This window comes from Microcaecilia unicolor, chromosome 1 (genome assembly GCF_901765095.1).
Source record: "Microcaecilia unicolor chromosome 1, aMicUni1.1, whole genome shotgun sequence".
Taxonomy (NCBI): domain Eukaryota; kingdom Metazoa; phylum Chordata; class Amphibia; order Gymnophiona; family Siphonopidae; genus Microcaecilia; species Microcaecilia unicolor.
The window spans coordinates 630,836,405-630,861,694 of NC_044031.1; the positions used below are offsets into that span (position 1 = coordinate 630,836,405).

General features: G+C 44.6%; 1 protein-coding gene across 4 annotated transcripts in view; it reads right to left on the bottom strand.

The window, feature by feature from the left end:
- Positions 1–3,934: 3,934 nt before the first annotated feature.
- MAF1 (MAF1 homolog, negative regulator of RNA polymerase III) overlaps positions 3,935–25,290 on the bottom strand; it is a 119,124-nt gene continuing 97,768 nt past the window's right edge. For 3 of the 4 annotated variants that reach the window (XR_003943982.1, XR_003943981.1, XR_003943983.1), the window contains exons 8-10: positions 25,127–25,246; positions 23,945–24,039; positions 3,935–6,831 (exon numbers count right to left, since the gene is read on the bottom strand). Coding sequence is in view for 1 of the 4 variants with exons in the window: in XM_030220905.1 (XP_030076765.1) it covers positions 6,810–6,831; positions 25,127–25,246 (142 nt within the window). In the remaining 3 variants the exon portion in view is untranslated. The remainder of the gene's footprint in view (positions 6,832–23,944; positions 24,040–25,126; positions 25,247–25,290) is intronic. The other variant, XM_030220905.1, reaches the window with a different exon arrangement.

Consider the following 25,290-nt stretch of genomic DNA (forward strand, 5'->3'; position numbering starts at 1 on the left):
ATTTTGGTTTTGTAATATGTCCTTTTAGTTTGTCTGATAGTGTACTTGTATTTTCTTTGTAGTTGTTTCCAGTCTTTGAGTGTGTTTTCATCTTTTTTCTTGTTCCATGCTCTTTCTAGTCTTCTTAACTGTGTTTTTAGTTCTTTCAATTCTTCGTTAAACCATGGTATTGAGTTTTTTCTATGTGAGATTCTGGTTTGAAGTGGCGCTATATTGTCTAGTATTGTTCTGCATCTGTTATCCCATTCTTGAAGAAATTGGGGTGAGTCTGTAGGTGTTGTCCATTCGTCGGTGTAGAATTGTTGTCAGAATATTAGTGGGTCTATTTTGCCTCTTGTAGTATAGGTTTGTTGTTTTTGTTGTGTCTTTTTTGTTCTCCAGTGGAGGGAGAGATTTACACTGATCGGACCATGGCCTGGCTGTCCATTTTGTGTCTATTAGTGTGAGATTTGGTTCTGATGAGAATTTGTGGGTGATGATGTCTAGTGTATGTCCTTTGTTATGGGTGGGTTGTGTGTTTGGGCAGTGGAGCTCCCATAGTTGGAGGAAGTCTTTGCATTCGCATACATTGCTTGAGTATCTTCAAGGTGAAGGTTGATGTCTCCTACTATGAGAAGGTTCTGGGTGGAAACACAAGTATTCGATATGAAATCCAGAAAGTGCGTTGTGAGTCTTGCCAATTGCCCAGGGGTCTGTAAAGTAAGATTAGGTTTAGGTGATCATGTAGGTTGGAATGGTTGATTCTGAGGCTATATCGAGTTGGGGGAGAATAGATTCTGCTGTTGTTGTGACTGTGAATTGAGATTTATAGATTATTGCTATGCCTCCTCCTCTTTTTCCTTCTCTTGTCCAGTGGGTAATTTTGTATCCTGGAGGACAGAGCTCTAAGATTATTGGATCTTTGGAGTTATGGATCCAAGTTTTGCTGATAAGAAGGAAGTCAAGATGGTCATCTGTAATCCAGTCAGTTAGTATCGTGGTTTTATTGACTGCCGATCTGGCATTGACGTATCCTATTTGTATTTGTTGGTGGTGTTCAGTTGGGTTTGAGGTAGTGGTAATTTTTATCAGTTGTCTGTCTTCTTGATGTATACGTTTGTTATGTCCTTTCATTCCTTTCTGTTGATGGTGATCGTGGCTACTAGGTTTTTCATGCCATTGTTTAATTTTTTGGATGGGCATGTTGTGTATGGGTTGAGTGGGTGGTTTGTGAATTGTGGGAGTGGTGTTGTCTATATTAGGGTTTGTGGGTGCGTGGTGGGTTAGGGAGAGACAGTAGGTAATTAGGAGTAATAATTTGCTGGGTTTCATATCAGTGTTAGTTATTTAGGGAGCGTTAGCAAATTACAGTTCAAGATGCAGTATGAAACTAACAGATGCCTAATAAGCCTTTAGAAGGTATTTAGCAGGTTATAAATCATGCTTCATTATGGTACTATGAGAAGCGTTGCAAACATTTAGCCGACATTTAAATTACAGTTATAGATGTAATATTATGTTATGAGATGCCTAATCAGCAATTAAAATGCATTATAGATCTTGCTTCAGTAAAATGCTATGGAAAACCTAGCAGACATTTAAAAGGCATTTAAATTACAGTTTTAGATACAGTATTATGTGAGATGCCTAGTCAGCAGTTAAAAGCATTACAGATCTTGCTTCAGTATAATGCTATGAAAAACCTAAAAAACATTTAAAAGGTATTTAAATTACAGATGTATAATAATCATTAAAAGCATTATAGATCTTGCTTCAAGGCTATGAGTTGTAAAGCAAGCAATTAAGAAGCATTTAGATTACAGTTCTAGATGTAGTGTGATACCTCCCGTATGAGTTCTGTCGGTCTTCCGTTTGTTTGCTTTTCCATTTTCGTCAACTAGATGAGATTTTTTTTTCTGCTTTATTTATTCGCTGGCGTCGGTTGGTGAGTGATTTTATCGAAGGAATTGTGGATGCAGCAATCAGAGTCCTTTCCCTGATCTCCGCTGCCTTGATCTCCAGCTGCTTGTCTCGCTGGTCAGTGGGGATTGGGTTCGTGGTTGTTCTCTTTCTTTGCGACGGTCAAATTAAAAATCACAACCCTTACGCCGGAGTCCCAGGAAGCTGTCTCGGAGGTGACATTCGCAGGCTGAAGTTGTTGCGCTTTGTTCGGTTGGGGAATAGTGCTCAGTTTCTCTCAGTAGCCTCCACGTGGGTCCCCACGTGGTCGGATCTAGGGCTTTTGAGGTACTGAATCCAGCTAATTTTAGCGATTCATTTTATCTGTAGTTGGTTCTCGCTGCTTCCGAGGTTGGTGTTGTGGTGCAGTTGAAATCAGCTGGTTTCCCGCTGTGGTCTGCCTTCGGTAGTCTCGCTGATCTCCTCACCGTTGATCTCCTCATCCATTATCCTTTCCTATAATGTTTTTGGACTCATGCATTACACTAATGGTCTCTAATTGTTCTTATACCTCACCATAGGAGCCAACTTTTCAAAATGATTGGGAGTGCTGAAAATGTTTTTTTACAGGTCCCCTGTCCCCCCCTCTCCTTTCCCTCCCCCCGAGTTCCACAGGGTCCCCCTCCCTCCCTCCGAGTTCCAGGGTCGTCATCCTCCCTCCGAGTTCCACAGGGTCCCCCCTCTGTTCCACAGGGTCATCCCCCCCCTCCCTCCGAGTTCCAGAGTCGTCGTCCCTCCCTCTGAATTTTAAAAGTCATCTTGACTTACCTCGTCTGGTTTACGGCAGTCGGCAGCAGCGGTGAACAGTGTGCAGGGTTGGCCCTTAGTTCAGTTTTCCCTTCTCTCTCAGCTCTGGTCCCGTCCTCATTTCCTGTTTCCGCAAGGGTGGAACCAGAGCTGAGAGAGAAGGGAAAACTGAACTAAGGGCTGAGCCTGCACGCTTTTTACAGCTGCTACCGGCCGCCATAACCCCAATGAGGTAAGTCAAGATGACTTTTAAAATTCGGGGGTTATCAATAAAAATTGTTGAAACATAAAAATTCGGAGGGAGGGAGGAAGGGAGGGATGACGACCCTGGAACTCGGAGTGAGGGAGGGAACAAACTTCCGGTGGGTGAAATATTGGGGGTGCTCGAGCACCTTGTCTCACCTAGAATGTAAACCGCACTAGAAAAGGGATATTAGTGGTATACAAGATTTGATTTGATATCATATATGACATTGCTTCATGTACAATTTCTCATTCAAAACAGATCTTCTAAATGTTAAACATTCATAGCTATCCCTGTACGTTTATGATGCTGTATTGTAAAATTGGATTCTTACAACAAATTTGCATTATTCTTTGTTATGTATCCTATACTGTTTAATGTAAGCCACATTGAACTCAAACTTGTTTGGGATAATGTGTGCTATAAATGTCACAAATAAGTATCTGAAGATCTTTTATTTAAAATCTAGTAAAGCGCATGGCTTTATGGATAGGGGTTGTGGTAGGGTGTGATGTAGTAACACAATTTCAGTTTATTCACACCTTTCTTCAAGTAAAGACAACACCCAATAGCTGTTACAAGAGGCCTACTAACAGCACAAACACAGCTCCACAAAAATACAACACAGCCTATCACCCACTCTACTAGGGATGAGGTGTGCTCATGTGTGACTTTCCTAGTGTGAGAGGTGCTGGTGGCTTTGAAAATGCCTTTGGATATTCTTCACCAGGTGATTCAATTATTTTCCATGTCTGTCTTATTGAGCTGTGGTTGCGTATGAAAGCTATGGGAAGGCTTGGCTTCAGATATTCACATTTATTCCTACATTCCAAATTTGGTGACTTTCTATCTCTCTTTGGAGTATTAATGTGCTTATGAACATCAGTCTGTTTTATATAATTCAATTCCAATGTTATGTAGGTTGAAAAGCATATAAAACTAATCATCTCTTTCTAGTACATGCATGGTAAATGGGTTCTCCACTTCATGAAAAATAGGTATCAGCAGTTTTTAATCACAGACACTTTAATGATTTTGTATACAACCAACACAAACATTAAAACTTGAAATGACACAGAGTAAAGGAAAACCCATTGTGACAATCCATCAGCAGTAACACATTCCAGATAAGTGCACGATCCTTTGGTAAAAAGTGCAGAAGACTGAGACTGAACCCATGCCCTCCTATGGATGAACTGGAAAAGCTCGTGTTTCAAAGCAAAGCCGTATGCTGAAGTCACAATCCAGAAAAGCTGTGCAGACCCTCACAGCAGTGAGTCTGCATGCATAGGAAACTGCTGGCTGGCACAGCTGTGCCCTTCTTATAGATCTGCTAGATGCTCTGTTGCCACCTACAGCAAATAAAAGTTTTGAGGTAGCTGGGCAGCAAAATTACACAAGACTCTGGGACTAGGCCCCACTAGCCCAAACCTGGTGCTCTGTTCCTGTTCAAACATGCAATGGTGGAAGGCCTTGTCCCAAATGCTGTACATCTTTTGGCAAACTGAAGCTTCCAGACTTCACCCTTTATAGCAAAAGTTCTAGGCAATGTTGCCTAATCTTATGAGAAGCAGTATAATACGAGCATGTCCAGTTCCAAGGGCATCAAAATAAAAGACAGGCTGATGTTATTCTGAACATTTGCTAGTAAGGGACACCATTTTGTTGGGGAGGGAAAGTGGTTTATGGGTTTAATTTCTTTAATCAATATATAGGAAAAAATAAAAGAAAGGAAAATAAGGCAATACCTTTTTTGCTGGTCTACCTTTTGAAGGTAAAACCTCATTTCACCTTATTTTCCTTCATTTTTTTTATTTATGTTTAATAGCTTTGATCAAAGAAGCCAAACACAGTAAAACAGGAACTGTACACAACATATTTGAAAACCTACTCTAATGGGCTTGGCTCAACCATGGCGAGACATTCATGAAACACAAATGGAACCAGATTTGATAATGTGCTAACATAATATCAAACCCCTCTCTCTCAGATTTCATGGTATGAGCAAATCTGGCTTGAAAAAGGACTCTCTGAAAACTACCAGGGTTGTGTTGAAAGTAATAAGCCTAAATGGATTGTAATTTGACAAAGGGTTGGCTTGGTACTGTTACTAAGACCCTCATATATCTCCTCCCACCTCTTTTTCCCATCTATTGTTAAAGATAGCCATTTCCACAATATCTAGGTTACTGTCAGCCAGTCAGACAACTATTTTTCTGCTCTGGGTGCCATTTTAGACACAAATGAAAATAACAAGAAGGAAGCTCAGAACACACAATGTGGAGTTTGGGCTGTGATGCCAAAAGTACTGCCACCTACCTTTTTGTTATAGTTAGATGGTACATCTGTGTTTTATGGTCCATCCACATTCCAACAGTTTAAAAGATGTGTTTCAAGAGAGACAACACAGTCCACATCTGCCTTTGGACCAGAGAAATATGCAGAGTCTGTCTCTCTTCCTGTATCTCTGTTTGGAGAGGTGAGGCATGTAACCCCAACTATGGATTTATTTATTTATTCCCAAGAGGCAGAGCATGTAGCCTCACCCTTTCCATGGATATATATCCCCAAGAGTCAGGGCATATATCCTCACCCTTTCCAAGGATAGAACACAGTTTATTATCCCCAAACCTTCCATGGACACATCTATCCCATACTCTGCAACGGCTCACATGCCCTTCCCTATGGATTTATTACATGAGGACAGATCATGAACCAATGCTCTGCAAATGAGTCACAACACAGTGATACTGCCAGTGGATTTTTCTTAGAGGGGGCTGACTGCCTTTGCTTTCCAAGCCTTGCTATGCCTCCTGGGAACAGCTCCTCCTAGCACCTTGTTGTACATGGAGGCAAAACCAGTATACAGATCAAGTCTTACAACATCCCAGCACCCTTTAGACACCCCCCCTCCTCCCATTACACCGAGATATGTGAACAAGCCAAACCACGCCATTACAAACAATACCAAAAAAACCTGAACTTTCAAAAACACATGACAAAAAGCTATGCTGCAACACATTAATCGAGGTGAAGTCAGATCATTGCCCTTTCCTCTAATTGTGTTGCTACCAAATCATATGTGCTTAGAAAGAAAAAAAAAAAAGAACAATTCTATAAAAAAGATGCCTGGTGGCCAGGTCAACCTTCACAGTCTTAAACTTTAGCAGACAAACAGTGCTGCCTATGGTACAGAGGCGTCAGTCTGCAGAATCTCTGGGATAGCTGGAGCTTCTGGAAGCCACAAACAGATGACATCAAAAGGAAAATACAATCAAAATTCAGCTTTCTAAGCAAAATCCAGAAGGCGATTCTGAGCAGGGCTGCTGCCAAGTCCTGAAAGGAATGGAGGGGCTGGGAAGAAGGAATGCTCCCCTCTGCTGGTGTTATGCATGGACGGAGTTTGCTACATCTCAACTTGTGAGGAAAGGCGACAGCCACAAAGCCACATCCACAATGGCTGTCACGATTTAGGGTCAAAGTTCTTCAGAGTGCAAAGAGCCTGTTACAATTGTGTCTATACATGCACAAACTATCTGTGTCTGTATCATGGCCTTTGTTAGTACCACAGCTACAAAGCAAATGCCTGGAGGAGGAGCACACAGCAGTGAGAGAAGCAGCAGTTCAGAGGTGACTCCCAAACTCCATCACAAACTGTTGGATATTTTCCTACTGCAGTCTTGGCCTTCACCTGGGTTGCCATGAGTCTGGAGCACTAAGCAGTACTAGGGAGGCTTTGTGCTTCAAACAGCAACTTAAAAGCACAGATTTGACTACCCTTGGCATGAAAAAAAGAGGAAGAAAAATATTAAGAAAGTCTTCCTCAGCAGGCATGATGGAGAGACGACACCTCCTGGGAAGAGTCACAGCTGATCATACGTCATATGCACACAACCAAATGCCTAGAAAGAGAAAAACAAATCAAAATAAACATTTCTCTATGGAGAGAGCAGAAACTTCACTAATCAGTGTTATATCAGACACAAATAAGTTGCATAACCAGGGGAGATATGGCAGTGCCAGGACTCAGTATTAAAGAGGATTCAAGTGAACTCAGACTCTACAAAATATGTGGCATGCCATGACAATGAAGCAGCTTACTTATAGCAGAGGCAGGGCAGGCAGCAGGTAAATCAATATACTATTGGGGTGACATCTGATGGGTCTACATAGACCCTACTCGCATAGCTCAGAAAAACTAAAGTCTTAGCATTCATGTCAGTTCTCACACAGCAGATGCCTTACTACCTTCTTCTGTCTTATTCAATGCTACTACAGGTCAATTCCTCAAGATAGAAGGGGGGCTTACTGTTTGATTTATCCTGCTGTCTGAGAATCCCTATTACAAGTAAGCAACTTTACTTTCTCAATAAATAAACAGGACACAATCAGCCAGAGTAATGCAGAATACCAAGCTAAGGGCTACCTATACTGTTAGTATATCCATATCTGTACCTGGGCAACCTTTGAATAGAACAGTGACAGATCTTAAATTCAGCTCCACAATAGCTGGCTTACCTTTCAAGACTGCTGGAGCTCGTTGCCAGAGAATAAAGTGACAGCAGCTGGCCTTAGGGAATTTAAAGGGGGTTTGGACAGATTCCTGAGGAAAAAGTCCATTGAACATTATTACATTTTTTTTTGTTTGTTTTTTGCCAGGTTCTTGAAGCCTAGATTAGCCACTGTCGGAGACAAGATGCTGGGCTTGATGGACCCTTGGTCTTTTCCCAGTATGGCGGTGCTTATGCTTATGCACTTATGTATGGATTATGGACCACATTGGGGCTCATTTTCAAAGCACTTAGCCTTCCAAAGTTACATGAACTTTGGCCGTCCCTGCAACGGAAATCAGTTGGGGACGTCCAAAATCAGGCTTTCGATTATACTGATTTGGACGATCCTGTGACGAGGACGCCCATCTTCCGATTTGTGTTGAAAGATGGGCGTCCTTCTCTTTCGAAAATAAGCCTGATGGACTCCCAGTCTGCGTAGCGATGCTGTAACTACCACTAGACATTTGGTGAAGACCCTGGGAGCTGACGCGAGGCAAAAAGGCAACACGCAGTACTGAAAGTGATGTGTTCCCAGCCGAAATCAAAGATACTTCTAGTGGGTTGGAACTATTGGGATCCAATCGTTTTTCTGAATCATAGGGAGAAGGATGAGGGAAAACATCCTGAACTTTTCTCTAACTAGGAATTTGTTCAGGGCCCGTAGGTCTAGGATCCCACCCGTTTTCATCTGCAAAAGGAAGTACCTGGAATAGAATCCCTGCCCTTCTTCCCCTAGTGGAACGGGTTCGCATGGGCCTTCAGAAGAGTGGAGAGTTCCTCTGCAAGATCTGCCAGTACTGAGAGCTGAATAAATGAGCTCTCAGCGGGCAATTTGGAGGTTTGCAATACCAATTGAAGGCGTATCCGAGACAGACTATAGAAAAAATGTTAACCTCCCCCCAACCGGCAAGTCATCTGAGATGGACACTTTTACTTTGTGTATGCTCTGCTGGAGCCAGTCAAAAGTTCTTCCCTTGCTTTGCCTGGGGAGCAGCAGGGGCCTTAGGCGCACACTGTTGACGTGAACGAGCGCACTATGGCTGAGCCTGAGTAGGATGGCGAGCCAAAGGATTGAACCTATGCCTAGAATAGTAGCAGGAACAGCTCCTTGGCTTGCCAACAACCCTCTGAGCTGAGGAGGTGGATGCAGAAAGTGCCCAGCAGGAGAGAGAAGAGATTGTATCAGTATGTTTCTTGATTTGGTCAGTTACCTCCTCAACCTTCCTTCCAAAAAGGTTAGCCCCCTGGCAAGGGGCATCTGCTAATTGCTGCTTTACAGAATGTTCCAAGTCAGAAAAACGCAGCCATGAGAGTCTGCGCATTGCTATACTTTGAGCAGAGATCCTGGATGCCACATCAAAAGTGTCTTAAGTGCCCCTGGCGAAGAACCTTTGACACGCCTTCTGCTGCTTGACCAACTGGCAAAAAGGCTCACCGTGCTGCGGAGGGAGCGTGTCTACCAGGTCCAACAGCTGTCGCACCGAGTTTCGCAAGTAGACACTCATGAAGAGCTGGTAAGATTGTATACGGGAGATGAGCATTGAAGCCTGGTATATCTTCCTCCCAAAAGAATCCAGGGTTATAGCTTATCTGCCTGGGGGCGCCGAGGCATAGTCCCTAGTACTCCTGGCTCTTAAGACAGCGGACTCCATCATCATGGAACTGTGAGGCAATTAAGGCCTATCAAAACCAGGCGCACTGTGGAGGCGATACTGGGAGTCAACCTTCTTGGGCATGATAGGGACCAACAAAGGGGACTCCCAGTTCCAGATGAGGACTTCCTTGAGTACCTCGTGGAGAGGTGCAGTCACAGCCTCCTTAGAAGGAGATGTGTAGTCCAGGACCTCAAGCATCTTGGCCCTGGGCTCATCCTCCACTTTCAAAGGAAATGGAATGGCATCAGCCATTTCCTTTACAAAAGATGGAACTGAAAGGCTCTTGGGGGGGAGACCGTCTCCTTTCAGGTGGAGGGGAGGGTTCAGAGGGAATCCCATAAAAATCATCTGAGGAAAAGTATCTGGGATCCTCTTCTGAATCCCATGAGTGCTCTTCCTCAGTGTTGGACAATATCTCTTTATGGGATTGCCAAGACAGAACTTGCCTCGATGCCATGGGACCATGTCCTCAAGAGCGACATTGAGAAGTCGACAACTGCCTCGACTCCAGCGAAGCTTCCTCCACCGACATCAAGGGAGTGCTGGCTTGGGTTGCCGTCGACACTGGGCCTGCAAATGGTGCCAGCGGCCTCACCGCAGGCTGAGGGCCAGGCAGCACAGCAACGGGAGGTAGGGTAGATGCAAGCACCTCCAATACCAATGCATACTGTTGCATAAGGTCATCCAGCAGCTCTGGGAGCAAGGCCTGATGTGCTCATGTGTTGCAGAACTGCTGGGGTCGACATGGGAGTGTCTCGGCTGTTTGTTGACAGGCGCATCGGCAACTTCCTTATAGGGAGTGATCCTCCTGGCGCCAATGCTTCTTGGGTGCCAAATCCTTCGACACCCCAGAGCTCCCAGCACCATGAATTGAGGGTGACTGATGACGATGCTTCTCGACCCTCACCCAAAGCGTGTCACTGAGGCTGCTTGTTGCCAAGTACAACGTTTAAGCCTCACGTTGCCTCGGGGTCGGGTTCAACGATGGACGGTCATTGGGGCCTGCACAGCAGGAGGCCTCGAGAGAGGTGGAGACCCACTTGATGCTTCACTGCTCTCAGTGTCTAAGGGTCTAGAAGCAGCCATGTTTACAGACCCTCCCGATGCCAGTGCGATGCTCCACATCAATGCCAACGCCTCCAACCTCGATGCCAATGCTGATGTCAAGGAACTGGACTTGGCTCCAAAAATCCACTCTTGCTGAGCCTCTCGGTAAACCTCAGTCCTCTTCTTCATGTGAAGACAGAGAATACAGTTAGCAGGGCTATGGTCGGGACCAAGACACTGCAGACACCAAGAATGGGTGTCCTTTCCCAGGATAGTCCAATGCACCGGGTACAGCACTTGAAGCCATTGGGAGTCTTCGTGGACATGGATGGGAAAACTTCGCCGGCTAAATCAATGATGCCTGAAAAAGGGGGCATGGCATGGAAAGAGACCCCGCTGAAGTCAGGGCCTAAAAATGGCCCGATGACATGAGAAAAATAAGTAAACTTAAAAACTGGCTAAAACGATTCTAAGAAAATAAAGGAAGATAAAAAAAGGGGTCTTATAAGAGGAACCAAAGAGAAAAATACAGCCGGAAGGCACAAAATAGCGCTCAGAACGGATGAGTGAGGAGAGGACAAAAAAACAGCACCTTCTCAAGCGGAAAAAAGAGAACTGAGGAAACTGTACTCACGCATGCGCGGTGGAGCACGGTTCATGCTCCACAAAGCTCTCTTTTTAGCTTTGGCAAAATGCCAGACCAGGCGATGTGAATCAGCGTCACCCACTTGTGAGAAGATAGAAGTCTGCTTGATCTCAGAGAAAGTACATTTCATAATTGCCTTGTCCTTTTTAATGGGGTCACAGGAGAACAGCTGAGTGGAACAATGGGACTGAATTCTCTGTAGATAATATGAGAACACTCTATTCTAAAGTCCAGTACATGCAAAGCCTGCTCCCCTCTGTTAGCATGAGGTTTTAGAAAGAAGGTGGAAGAACAATCGTTTCATGTAGAATGCCAAAATCACCTTGAGTAGAAATCTCAAGTGTATGCTCAGGACAACACTCTGCATGGAGATTAGGAAATGTTTATCTAGTCCCCTCATTCTATTGTTAATTCTTCTTCAATGGAGCCTCTAGCTGATTGCATTTAAATAATAATAATCCACCTACATTTTTGGATGGTGTAGGATATAATTTGTTTTAAATAAAATAAATTTTAGATCAATTTCTCATTTCCCATTTATAGGCCTGGTTGAAAAGTGAGGTGAAGGAAGCTATTAGGGCTAAAAGAAACACCTTCAGAAAATGGAAGAAGGAACCGTCTGAAAATAACAAGAAGCAGCATAAGGAGTGTCAAAGCAAATGCAAGGCGCAGATAAAGAAGGCCAAGAGGGATTACGAAAAAAAGATAGCATTAGAGGCAAAAAAACATAGCAAAATTTTTTTGGTATATTAAGAGCAGGAAGCTGGCAAAAGAATCGGTTGGGCCGCTGGATGACCGAAGGGTAAAAGGGGCTAGTGATATGCAACTTATCCTTAAAATCAAGCGTGGTGGAGAGCACGTGACGTGATGAGCTGAGCAGACGTGCTTTGCCTCAGCTCCTGAGCCCTCACTCTATAAATCTTCAAAATACTGCAAATCGCAAGCAGAAAAAGGAAACCTGAGCTCTATATAGCATATGGACAAATACCTTAAACAATCCCCTGCTGGAATGGCGTTGCGTACTGGGAAGAAAGAAAAGGAAAAGAGTAAAACGCCAACAACAGAATCCAAGATGGCGGACGATCCGCTCTCGGCGAACCAAATATTCACAGCGGCGCAGCTCGAGCAGTTAACGCTTGCGGTGGCAAATGCTTGGCAACCCAAGTGGGACGCTCTGGATCAAAAGCTGGACTCTTATCAAATGAAGCTGGAAGGTTTAGGGACCCGAGCGGAGGATTTGGAGACCAGGGTATCTGCCCTGGAAGATGATTCCCAGGGCTATAGCACGGACCTGCGGGAGATTAAAAAACAGCTCCAGGAGCACATGGACAAATTAGAAGACCTTGAAAATCGCTCCCGCAGGAACAACGTGCGCATCGTGGGCCTTTCAGAAAAAGTACCTGAAAAAAACTTGGTTGACTGGCTCACGGAGTGGTTATCAAAGGAGCTGGCCTTGTCGGATGGCTTTGGGCCCCTGGTAATCGAGCGAGCGCACCGCGTGGGCCGTAACAGGGAAAATCAAGAAAGACCTAGAGTGGTGGTGGCGCGGCTCCTCAACTACAGGCATAAATTGGAAATGCTGCAGGGGTTTAAGATCCGCAGAGGAGATTTGAAACATGAAGGCCGCCAAATCCTGATATTTCAGGACTACTCATCAGGTGTCCAGGAGCGGCGACATAAATTTCATCCATTATGCACTGGATTGGTCCAGAAACAAATTCGTTTTGTTCTACAATACCCAGCGGCACTGAAAGTGCTGGTGCATGGACAATGGAAAGTGTTTAAATCACTGGAAGATGCAAAAATCAAGCTCCAGGATCAAGGTATCCTGGAAGGAGACTGAGAACAATGATAAACTCTATGGGAGAGTAGGTTTCAAAATGTTTTCATTTTCTTTCTGTAGCAGTAATAGCTATAAAAATGTTTTCAGCAGGCAGGAGTGGAGGGCTCTTGACACGTTAGGTGCTCCATTGCTAATTCCCGGTTTTGGTTTGGGAATATGGCAAATGGGTTAGTTTTGAGGGGGGGGGGGGAATGAGGGGGATTGGGGTAAAGGGCTTAAGGTTTCTGAGGGAATATCTGTTTGCTATGGGACTAGGGGGATGTTTCGACAGTGTAGAGGGCATTATCACGCAGGCTTAAAAAGTGATCTGCTGGAGTTGTATCTGCAGAGGGTGGATTTGGGGCTGGAGGGCCTTGCAGCATCCCAGGAGTGTAGGGTCAATGGGAGCGGGAGGTTCCAGGGATGACCACTAGAATTGTATCTTGGAACGTAGGTGGTATCAGCTCCCCGATCAAAAGATCCAAGATCCTTTCAGCACTTAAGAGACACAGAGCTGATATTGCATGTTTGCAGGAAACACGCCTCACAGATTTAGAACACTCTAAGCTGCAAAAATATTGGGTGGGGGAGGTATTTGCGGCGTCATCCCAGAGTCGTAAAGGAGGGGTGGCGGTGCTGTTTCGAAAGGGGCTCCCATATAAAGCAACTGTAATAGACAAAGGGGCCCAGGGGGGCCACATATTGCTAAAAATATGGTTATCTGGTAGAGTCATTTTGCTATTGGTCCTCTATGGACCTAACAATCATAATCCGGCCTTCCTTACCAACTTAGCTGGGAAATGCTTACAGAGTAATAGTGGGGATTTGATTGTAGTGGGAGACTTTAATGCGGTCTTGGACCCGAGGCAGGATTGCTCTAGTACAAAAGATTCTCAGTACAGAGGAGTGCGGGCCAAAGAATTTCAGACATTTAATAGGACCCTCGACCTGGTAGACACGTGGAGGATACTCCACCCTGGAGAGAAAGATTACACACACAGGTCGAGGGCCCATGGCACATTTGCCAGGATTGACTATATTCTGTGTGCTCGCTCCTTATTCCACCTAATAGCTGCAGTATCTATAGGCCCAGAGGAAGTAGCAGATCATGCTATGGTGTGGTTAGACCTTGTTAACTTTGCGGCAGCTGGGGGAGGTAGGGGGTGGAGATACCCAGTGGGCCTCCATCAAGATTTACAATTACGGGCACACGTACAGCAAAGTTGGGAACACTATATAGACGACAATCACTGGCATGCAGTTCATCAACCTGAGTTGTTCTGGATGGCCTCGAAGGCGGTCCTGCAGGGTGCCATTATAGCCTACTGTAGTATGAAAAATAGGAAGAAAGCGGCAGGCATCCTGAATTTGGAGCGCCAGTTGCAAAAGGCCAAAAGATTACATCTTCACCACCCCACACCAGTTAACTTAGAGAATCTAAAAGCTACCCAGGCAGCGTTAAATAGCTTATTACATGAAAAGGAGATGAAGTCCGCCCTGTTTTACAAATATAAGTTGCAGAGGTTTGGTAACCGGGCAGGAAGAATGTTAGGTAGGCTGATTAGAAATTCGGGAGCCCCAAGGACAGTGACTGCATTGAGGGATGCAAAAGGGAACTTAATAACAGATAGTCGAAAGATCGGGCAGGCCTTTACAGAGTACTTTAAAACATTATATAAATCCAGAGTGTCTCCCTCAGCACAAAAAATGCAGGAATATCTGACCCAGATTGGGCTCCCAAGACTAACAGGGGAGCAATTGGAGAACCTGAACAAACCGATAACAATGTTAGAACTGCAGGGTGTGATTAAAAAGTTAAAGCTTTGGTCTGCCCCGGGCCCAGATGGATTTTCAGGGGAGTACTATAAAATTCTGTCAGGGGAGGCCCTAGCATCCTTGCTGGAATATTATCAGGAGGTGGTGGGGAAAAAAGAATTTCCGAGGCATGCCAACTCAGCGCTCATAACCTTAATACCCAAGCCAGGGAAGCCTTTGGATAATGTTGAATCTTACCGACCAATTTCTTTGCTAAATGTTGACACTAAAATATTGGCAAAGCTGATGGCTGAGCGTTTGGCAGAATATCTCTCATCCCTGATAAGTCAGGAACAGGTTGGGTTTGTTAGGGGCCGTCAGTCGGTTCATAATATCAGGAAGACCTTGATGGCTATGGCGGCCAGCCAGCAGCTTGGGGCCTCCACCCTGCTCTTGAGTCTAGATGCTGAAAAGGCTTTTGACCAGGTGGGGTGGGAGTTCATGCACCAGACCTTGGCTGCCATGGGTATAGAGGGGTGGTTCACGCATGCAGTTCAGGCACTTTATTGTCAACCCAAGGCAGGAGTGTTTGTAAATGGAGACAGAGAGCCTGAGTTCCAAATAAGCCGGGGTACGCGACAGGGTTGTCCCTTGTCCCCTTTATTATTTATATTGTCCTTGGAGCCGTTGCTGCGGAGGGTCTCTTCAGCCCCAGACCTCCAGGGGGTTAATCTGGCAGGAAAGGATATTAGGATTCTAGCTTATGCAGATGATTTATTAGTAATTTTGAGAGAGCCCGCTAAGACTTTATCAAATTTGCTGCGGTTAATTGAGCAGTATGGGAGATACTCAGGGTTTCGTTTAAATTTACATAAATCTATAGCCTTACCAGTGTTGTCAGAAGAACCAATAACCTGGCTGGGGAGTTTCCCCATCCAATGGACACAGACCTCCTTGAAATACTTGGGAATCACCATCACTAGGGATTTATCACAACTATATGTGCAAAATGTACAGAGATTATTGCGAGACACTAATAGACAGTTGGAGGCCTGGGGGCCGTTGCCACTTTCTCTGATGGGAAGGATTGCACTGTTTAAATGGTTATGGCCCCTAGATGGCTCTACACATTTCAGTCACTCCCATTGTTTCTAAAAAAATCTGATGAACAGAAGCTGATAAAAATGGTACAAAAATTTTTATGGAAGAAGAAGAGGCCACGTCTGTCTTATTACGCATTAAGTGTTCCAGTGGAGTACGGCGGCCTGGGACTATTAAATATCAAGTATATGACAGTGGCAAGTGGAATGCGACATATCAATGACTGGTTCCGTGGATCCCAGGACTATACAGCCACTTCCATAGAAATGCATCTGTACCCTGAAACGCATTTTAGTAACTATCTGCATATGGCAGGGCCTCCCTTGCCATATATATTGCAAACGACAGGAATTCTGAGGTCAGCGAAAGCTGTATGGCAATGGGTCTGTAAATTGCATCAATTCTCTGCAAAAACTACCCCGTTCCTATCGATTTGTGAAAACCCTGCCTTCCCACCAGGCATTTTATATCCAGCTTTCCAAAGGTGGAAGCGGAAAGGGATGATATACTTACTGCATGTAGTCTCTCCAGAAGGACGGATAAAGTCATTCCGGGAGCTCCAGGAGGAATTTGGTCTGCCCCCCTTCGGACGAGTTTCACTACAGTCAGTTAAAGCATTATATCCAGTCCTTGCCCTGGGAGGATTTAGCGGAAGACGTTCAGGAAGAACTGGCCTCAGCATTTTCCTTAGCAGCACAACAGCAAGTACCGCTCAAGTTTTACCACAGGCACATTAGAGACACAGTGCAAGAACCTGATTATGCCAAGTTGTTAGCCCAGTGGAAGCAGGACATTCCGATGGATTTTACAATATCACAGTTGAAAACTCATGTTTTGACTATGAGGAAACACACTTCTATGGTTTCGCACTGGGAAACTCAGTACAAAGTGGCACTTAGACTGTACATTCCTCCTAGGAGGGCTTTCCATATGGGGATCTCTCCGTGGGGGGAGTGCCCCAAATGTAAGGAGCCTGGAGCCTCTCTGGGGCATATGCTCTGGAGGTGCAGAGGCATTGTCAGCTATTGGAAGCAGATAATACACTATGTATCTCATATTTGGCAGGCCAGATGGAAATATGACCCAGGTTTGTTGCTGGGCCACCCTGTACTCGTCCGACCAATACCGAAAGGATTTACAACTTTTGTGCACAAAACCATAGTAGTTGCCATGCAAGTGATACTGTCGGAGTGGGTATCCTACGTTTACCCATCCTATTCCCAGTGGCGGACTCGTATGATCCTGCTGTTGAGAGTCGAAAGGATGGGGGTGCATGACTTTAACTCTGGACCTGGTCTGCGGTTTCTAGATACTTGGCACCCATTGTTAGACACATTGACCCCAGCTGCCAGGAGTAGGTTGCTGAACTTTTAATAGTTCCCAGGCAATGCATAAGAAAAGGGAGGGGGAGGGTCTGTAAAGGGAGGGAGGGAAATTTGGTAAATTGGGGGGGAGGGGGGAAGAGAGGGGTGGTAGGGGGTTGTTTGGGGAGGTAGGGGAATTTATTAACATCTGTATTAAGTTGTGGACATGGTTGATGTTTTTTACTCCTGTTGTGATATGGACTTACAAATCTGAGTGTATAACTATCGTTTAGTATTTTTTTGTCGTACAGGATAACTTGTCTTCAATAAAAAAGATAAATCATTAAAAAAAAATCAAGCGTGGTACTGGAAGATTGGAGGGTGGCCAATGTAACGCCGATTTTTAAAAAAGGCTCCAGGGGAGATCCGGGAAATTATAGACCGGTGAGTCTGACGTCAGTGCCGGGGAAAATGGTAGAGGCTATTATTAAAAACAAAATTACAGAGCACATCCGAGGACATGGATTACTGAGACCAAGTCAGCACGGCTTTTGTGTGGGGAAATCTTGCCTGACCAATTTACTTCAATTCTTTGAAGGAGTAAACAAACGTGGACAAAGGGGAACCGGTTGATATTGTGTATCTGGATTTTCAAAAGGCGTTTGACAAGGTACCTCATGAAAGGCTACAGAGGAAATTGGAGGGTCATGGAATAGGATGAAATGTCCTATTGTGGATTAAAAACTGGTTGAAGGATAGGAAACAGAGAGTGGGGTTAAATGGTCAGTATTCACAATGGAGAAGGGTAGTTAGTGGGGTTCCTCAGGGGTCTGTGCTAGGACCGCTGCTTTTTAATATATTTAGAAATGATTTAGAGATGGGAGTAACTAGCGAGGTAATTAAATTTGCTGATGACACAAAGTTATTCAAAGTTGTTAAATCGCGACAGGATTGTGAAAAATTACAAGAGGACCTTACGAGACTGGGAGACTGGGCGGCTAAATGGCAGATGACGTTTAATGTGAGCAAGTGCAAGGTGATGCATGTGGGAAAAAAGAACCCGAATTATAGCTACGTCATGCAAGGTTCCACGTTAGGAGTTACGGACCAAGAAAGGGATCTGGGTGTCGTTGTCGATAATACGCTGAAACCTTCTGCTCAGTGTGCTGCTGCGACTAGGAAAGCGAATAGAATGTTGGAAAACAGGTGTGAGGATATTATAATGCCATTGTATCGCTCCATGGTGCGACCGCACCTTGAGTATTGTGTTCAATTCTGGTCGCCGCATCTCAAGAAAGATATAGTAGAATTGGAAAAGGTGCAGTGAAGGGCGACTAAAATGATAGCGGGGATGGGACGACTTCCCTATGAAGAAAGATTAAGGAGGCTAGGGCTTTTCAGCTTGGAGAAGAGACGGCTGAGGGGAGACATGATATAGGTATATAAAATAATGAGTGGAGTGGAACAGGTGGATGTGAAGCGTCTGTTCACGCTTTCCAAAAATACTAGGACTAGGGGGCATGCAATGAAACTACAGTGTAGTAAATTTAAAACAAATCGGAGAAAATTTTCTTCACCCAACGTATAATTAAACTCTGGAATTCGTTGCTGGAGAAAGTGGTGAAGGCGGTTAGCTTAGCAGAGTTTAAAAAGGGGTTGGACGGTTTCCTAAAGGACAAGTCCATAAACCGCTAATAAATGGACTTGGGAAAAATCCACAATTCCAGGAATAACATGTATAGAATGTTTGTACGTTTGGGAAGCTTGCCAGGTGCCCTTGGCCTGGATTGGCCGCTGTCGTGGACAAGATGCTGGGCTCGACGGACCCTTGGTCTTTTCCCAGTATGGCATTACTTATGTACTTATCCTCCGTCAGTGATGTCCATGGCAAAGAGGACACATAATGCCGCAACTGTATATAGAAGAATCTATCACTGTCTGGCAGAGCAAACTCTGTCTGCAACTCTGAAAACTTCTTGATGTGGCCATCTCTTGCCACCACTTGTAGTAAATACACAATCCCTCTACTCTTCCACCTGTGAAACACAGAGTACAGCTGGCCAGGTGCAAAGGCACAATTGTCACAGATCTGCAAATAAGGCGTTACACGTGCTGAGAAGTGATGCAGTCTACATATCCACCTCCAGACCGCTTGAGCCGTCTTCATAATCCAAGAGCGCTTTAAAATATATGGTATGGGGACTCCTGCCACGTGCAGGTAATTACTAAAGTGTACCTTCCCCATGCTAAACTTGTACAGCGCTGCGTAACCCTAGCAGCGCTATAGAAATGCTAAGTAGTAGTAGTACCCCTGGGGAGAGACTCAGTTCCAATGAAGTGTTTGTATAATCGTTTGTATTCCTATACCAGTCAGTGATATGCCTCATACCACTAGCAATTGTAAGAAATCTTAAACTCAACAGTCCCAAACCTCCATACTCTACAGGTATACAAAGAGACGGTATAGGGGTCCCCACTCCGTAATTTTGCATCAAACCAGCTGAAATTTTCAGGTTGACGATATCCAGCTACAAGTCTGACTCCTCCGGCATGTATGGAACAATTTCTAGTTCCAACAGCTTCCTGTTTCTGAAAGGTAGGGAGGAACGGAGTATAAATAGATTGATTCAGACATATCTATGGCAAGGCAAGAGGCCTAGGATGCCCCTGGTGACGATTATGACCCTGAAGGAATATGGTGAGATGGGGCTGTTGAGTCTGAGATATTTAACTATCGCCTGTGCCGTGAGGCATATTAATGATTGGTACCGGGGAACCTCAGAATTTTCAATCACCTCGAAAGAGGTTTCAAAATTTAGAGAGACGCATTTCAGCTACCTTCTCCATGCAGGCAATAGACTAACCTGCCCAGGCATTTGGGAAGCATCCCCTTTTATAATCGCTTAGAGCCACTTGGAGGTGGGTTTGTAGGAGACACCATTTCTCATCCAAAACAACGCCCTTGCTTTCAATCAGTAATAACCCAGACTTTCCCCCGGGACAAGGGACTAGTGTATTCAGTCAACGGGCCACTCGGGGGATAACGTACTTAGCACAGGTGATTGATGAGGAAGGGAAATTAAAACCTTTTCAAAGACTTTGCGAGGAATTTGGACTTTTGGTGAGTCAACAGTTTGCATATATCCAACTAAAACACTATGTGTGAACACTTAACTTGGACAGACCTGACAGAAGATGTGGTGGATGTGCTCACGGAAATGTACTCTTTGGGGGACCAACAAAATGTCCCCCTGAGGTTTCATCAACAACAATTAAAGGACACCACCATGGAGTTGAATTATGTGCACTTGGTCCAAGACTGGTCAAAAGAACTAGGTTGTCAGATATCCCCTGATACATATAAAACATTTATAGGGAATATATATAAGATGGGGTTGTCAGTCTCGCAGTGTGGTAAGCTATATCGGTCTCTTTTACGAACACATGTGCCACCGAAGAGAGCAGCTAGATTTATTGAGTCATGCGATGGAACATGCCCCAAGTGTGGGGGTGGATCAGCATCCTTGGGACATATGTTCTGGTCGTGTCCCCTAGTCTTGCAGTTCTGGGGAGAGATTCTTCAGTATATAGATAAACTCTAGGGGGAACATTGGTATTAGACCCTTTACTGCTCTTCTTTAAATATAGTTACACAGGGTCTCCAACTGGGGGTTTTAAACGCTTTGTGCAGTTGGCTATACTATTTGGAATCTCGATCATTCTGCATGGCTGGTTGTCGGACCAGAGCCCCTCTCCGGTACTATGGAGAACGCAGCTGATTCAACAAATGAAATTGGAGAGATGTGGAGTTCGCGCCTTAGACTCTGCCATGGGAAACAAGTTTTGAGCGCAATGGGAACCTCTGTGGTTAACTTTGCCCTCTCGAGGGAGGAGCTATATTTTAAACATATGAGCAGCTCATATGAGGGAGGAGGGGGGGAGGGAGAGAGGGAGGGGGTTTCATTGTAAGAGGTAGAGTGGGTTAGGGAGGGAGATGTTTAACGTCTTAAATTTGTTGGAAAACACCATTGCTATTTACTCTCAGAATTGTGTCATGTTACGCACTATGTATTGTTTTATGCAAGGTTAATAAAAATGATTGAACATAAAAGAAGCCCTCCCTAATTCCCTCCCTCCTACCCCCCTTCCCCTCCTCCCCTGCCAAACCAGCATACCCCAGTCATCTCCTGACCAAATCGGGGGATGAAGATAGGACCTCGGCAACTGCCTGAGACCCCCCACCCCACAGACCAACAACTTCTATTACATAGATTCCGATCTATAATGCATACATATCTTACACTTTACAATCGTTCTTATATCACTTTAAATCTATTGCGAGCTCAGTCAATCCGCCTCAATCACTTTACTATCCGTCAGTGACTTTTTCGCTTCTGTCGCTGACTGGTATAAGTGCCACTTGTCGTGCACAAACACCTTTAACTGCGCAGGGTACTGTAATGCAAATCGAATTTTTTTTCTGCACCAGTGTGAAGCAGAGAGGATTGTATTGTCTGCGTTTTTCTTGTACAATCACTGAATAATCCTGAAATATCAGAATATTTTTTCCATTAAACTTCAATGAATCTCGCTTCATTTTAAAGCCTTGAAGAATTTCCACTTTGTGTCTGTAGTTTAGGATTTTTGCAACTACTACCCGCGGTCTGTTCCGATCCGCTTGTCTACGGCCTACCCGATGCGCTCTCTCTATCACCAAGGGTCCCATAGTATCGGTTAGAGCCAGCTCTTTTGCCAGCCAATTTTCAAGCCAGGAGTCCAAATTCCTGTCAGGGAGCGCCTCATCCAGCCCCACTATCCGGATGTTATTCCTGCGGGCACGGTTCTCAAATTCATCCAACAGCAGGGTTTTTTTTGAGGGGGTACTTGGGGGTACTGAGTACCGGCACCTTTTCCATTGTGTGCTGAAATTGGCCCATGGTCCCCAAGTTTTAATGAAAGAGCTCAGGCTCTACACACCAATTCTGCCTTGTCATAGATTCTGTGACTGGTTGCAGGGGTCCTGGCTATTGTGGGGTGAGTCCCTCAGTGATCATCTCATCCCTGAAGGGTGGCCTGACATTTGAGTACCGGCACCTTTTTTGCTAGAAGAAACACACTGTCCAACAGGCTCCGTTGGTCTTTCACTTGCTGCTGTAAATTTGCAATGTCCGGGCCGTATCCGCGGGAGTCATCTTCCACCGCGGATACTCTAGCTTCTAGATCTCCCACACGCGTGCTCAGCCCATCAATCGATATTTGATATGCTTCCAGCTTACGATCTAGGTCCTTCCATTTTGTTTTATCATTTTACTTAATTACATTCACATTTATCACATAAATGTAAAGAAATACAGAAAGATCAGGAAAACAATCTTAAAGAAAATAAGAAAAACTCAAAATGGTTAATCTTACACTTCACATTTTCTTCTGGATACACTGGAGATATGTTTCAGAAGAAATTCATTACAGACTGAAGAAACAAGTTGCTGTCAATGCTGGTGACACAGACAGACTTGGGTGGCTTTATATGTTTCTGGTACTATTATGTTTTCAGTTGATAGATGGTACAGTGGTATCAAGGTTCTTCGGTTTGTATGGAAGCTGGAGATATGGTATTTGTTGTACCAAATCTCCTTCATGTTCTGCACTATCCTAGGCCAACATCCTTGGTTAGGATGATCAAAGACTCAAACTTGTTAAAACCTTGTACTAGAGACCTACACCTTGAGGATTCTGCTCCCTGATGGAGTCAAACGATTCTGCACTTTAGACTCCTGAGATTGCAGAGCTACATGTACTGTCACTGACCTAATGATCTCCTGCAGGGACAGTTTCTACACCACCAAGGAACCGGGGGCTATAAATGTTCAGGCTTCATGCTCTGCAAGACGACTCTTTAATCACTTCCTATGATTCCTGGAGCTGGCCTCATAAGAAGATGAGTTGCTTTTGTTGACTGCGTGGTACCATCTTTTAAGATGCTTGCTTGCTTGCAGGCAGGCACCAGGGAGTGGAAAACCTGTAGTGACGAACATAGGGGCTCCTAAAGCTTCCTGCCCTGGGGGATATCTGGCCATTGATGGAGGTTGGATACATTGTGGTCAGACCTTGCACTGGCAGTTCGCTGCATGCCCACCTGCCACTGATATCTTCACTCCATAAAAGCATTCATCAAGCTGAAGTCCACATCATGAACAAAGTAGCTGTGAGGTCAAACACAATAACTTCATCTTCTCAGGAGCAGAGATACAGGAATGGGGGATTTCTTTGAAGATAGCAAAAAGTGGGAGAAGAAATGCATTCAAGTGAGGTCACTCAGAAGTTCTTAGGTGACAAGTTGCAAATTTGAGAGAGAAAAGCACAGTATCTGTGTCCAGACATGATTATAGATGAAAACAAACTGAAAAAGGGCAAGAAGGCAGTTGTTGCATAGGAACTGAGGTGCACGCTTGGAAAGACTTAGGTCTTTCTGAGTTGAGAGAGAGAAGGGTTCATGCTGGTGCCTTAGAATGATGTCACTAGACCAGCACAGCTGATTTCATTCAATTTGTTGATGAAGATATGTGTTACATGAACATCCATGAGCTGCATCCCTAGGGGAGACGTGGCAATGCCAAGACTAAGTATTACAAAGCACATAAGCTTGGTCCCATGGCCCTAGTTTGTATACTCAATTGAATGGCATGGTGACTCTTTTTCTAATTCCTGCTTTGACTCTTGACTGGTCATTTGAGTTAAACCTTTCAGAAACCTAGGAGGGGCACAAGGCAAGGCAAAGCAGAGCATGCTAGTTTCTTTCTTTGATGGAGGTACCTTATTACCAACTCAAATCAAGGTTTCACTGCAACCACAAGTGTTTGTTTGTTTTTGAGCTTGCACATGCCTAACCCTATACCCACAATGCCCTCATTTGGTCAATCTCAGTTTTACAATTTAACCCACTCAATAATGCCCCAGAATCCTGAAGGCTTGGAAAAGAAGACATTACATTCTATGCACAGATTCATCATGTGGGGACCCAGGCCCATGACATGCTGCTGCCACCAAAGCCTCAGCAGTATGTGCATAGTGGCAAAGGACAACCACTGAGAAAGTGGCATTGACATTACAACAGTAAGACAGTGGAACATACCAAAGGCCCCTAGTTCTCTGCAGCAACTTGGTGACAGATTCTGCGTCAAGGCTTATGGACTTCTGCAGCCGAGAGTTTTAGATCCTGTGTTGTGCCTATGTTAGAAATGAGGTGTATACATTACCCTGTGAGCAATCACTCCACTCCAACCAAGACGTCTTGTTTAGAGATTCACCAAAGAAGAAAACCAAAAAGGCAGCACTGGAGAATTCTGTAGAATGACAGTTAACTAGAGGCTTTGCAGACAGCTTAAGCTGTATGTAAGCCCTGCTTAATAACAGTGAAATAGTGCATATTTGAAGAGACTCCACAAATGCACTGCTCAGACAGGAGACACCAGAACTTACTCATATTATTGTTTAAAAGAGACATATAATCTAGTCTGACTGCCATTGAGGGTGCTGAGTAAAAGAGACCTGTCACCTAGTTCGAATATGATTGTGGGCACTGAAGCAGACCTGCCATGGGCTGTGACTGTGGGGACTGTGTGAAAGAGACCTACATCTGCCAAGTTATTTTATTTATTTTAGCACATTTGATATACCGCTGTGGCCCACACGTGTGCATGAAGCGGTTAACAATGAATACAAACAATAATTGTGACACTGTGTCACTTTGGGTCCATGGCTGTCTTGTCAGCTTTACAGATCAGCTTTCAGTGAATGGGAACATAGATAAAACTTTTCACATCTCTCTTCGTTCTGGTGGGATTCCATATAATAAACTAGCCAAGGAATTATTATTAGAAGCAGATATTGCTTTCCCTATTCTGTAATATTCCTAGCTAACTGGATCCCACTTCATACCTAGATGATCTATCACAGTTCTCCCACATGCATTTGACAGCCACAGCCAGGGGAGGACTGAAGGTTTCTTCTCATTTTTCACTGGACAAGGAACAAGTAATATATATAATCTAATTAAAAGGAGAGAGGAAGAGTGGATGTTCTGCAAAGCTTTGTGGTGCAAGATCAGAGGTTTATAGCTTCCCTGACCCTGGGTGTGTGAAATCTCAAAACAATACACCCACCATGTAATTCTAAAGCAAGTCTCCAGCTGGGCCAGACTGGTCACTGCGACTGTTACTTCACACATCAGTCTGACTAATCCTTTCTAAACGGTTACTGTTAGCTCTGCGTGACCCTGCTCATCTTGGGATTGAAAAGTCACCAGTACACGGACCTGTCCTCCTCGACGCCAGTCACCTCGTCATCACAGCTGTCCTCTGCCTCTGCTTCGTCATCTTCATCAAGATCCATGTCCAGTTCATTGCTGACATCAGGGCGTGTGTACGTGTACCCACTACAGGCAGAGAGAAACCGATGTTTAGGCATCACATGAGGGAC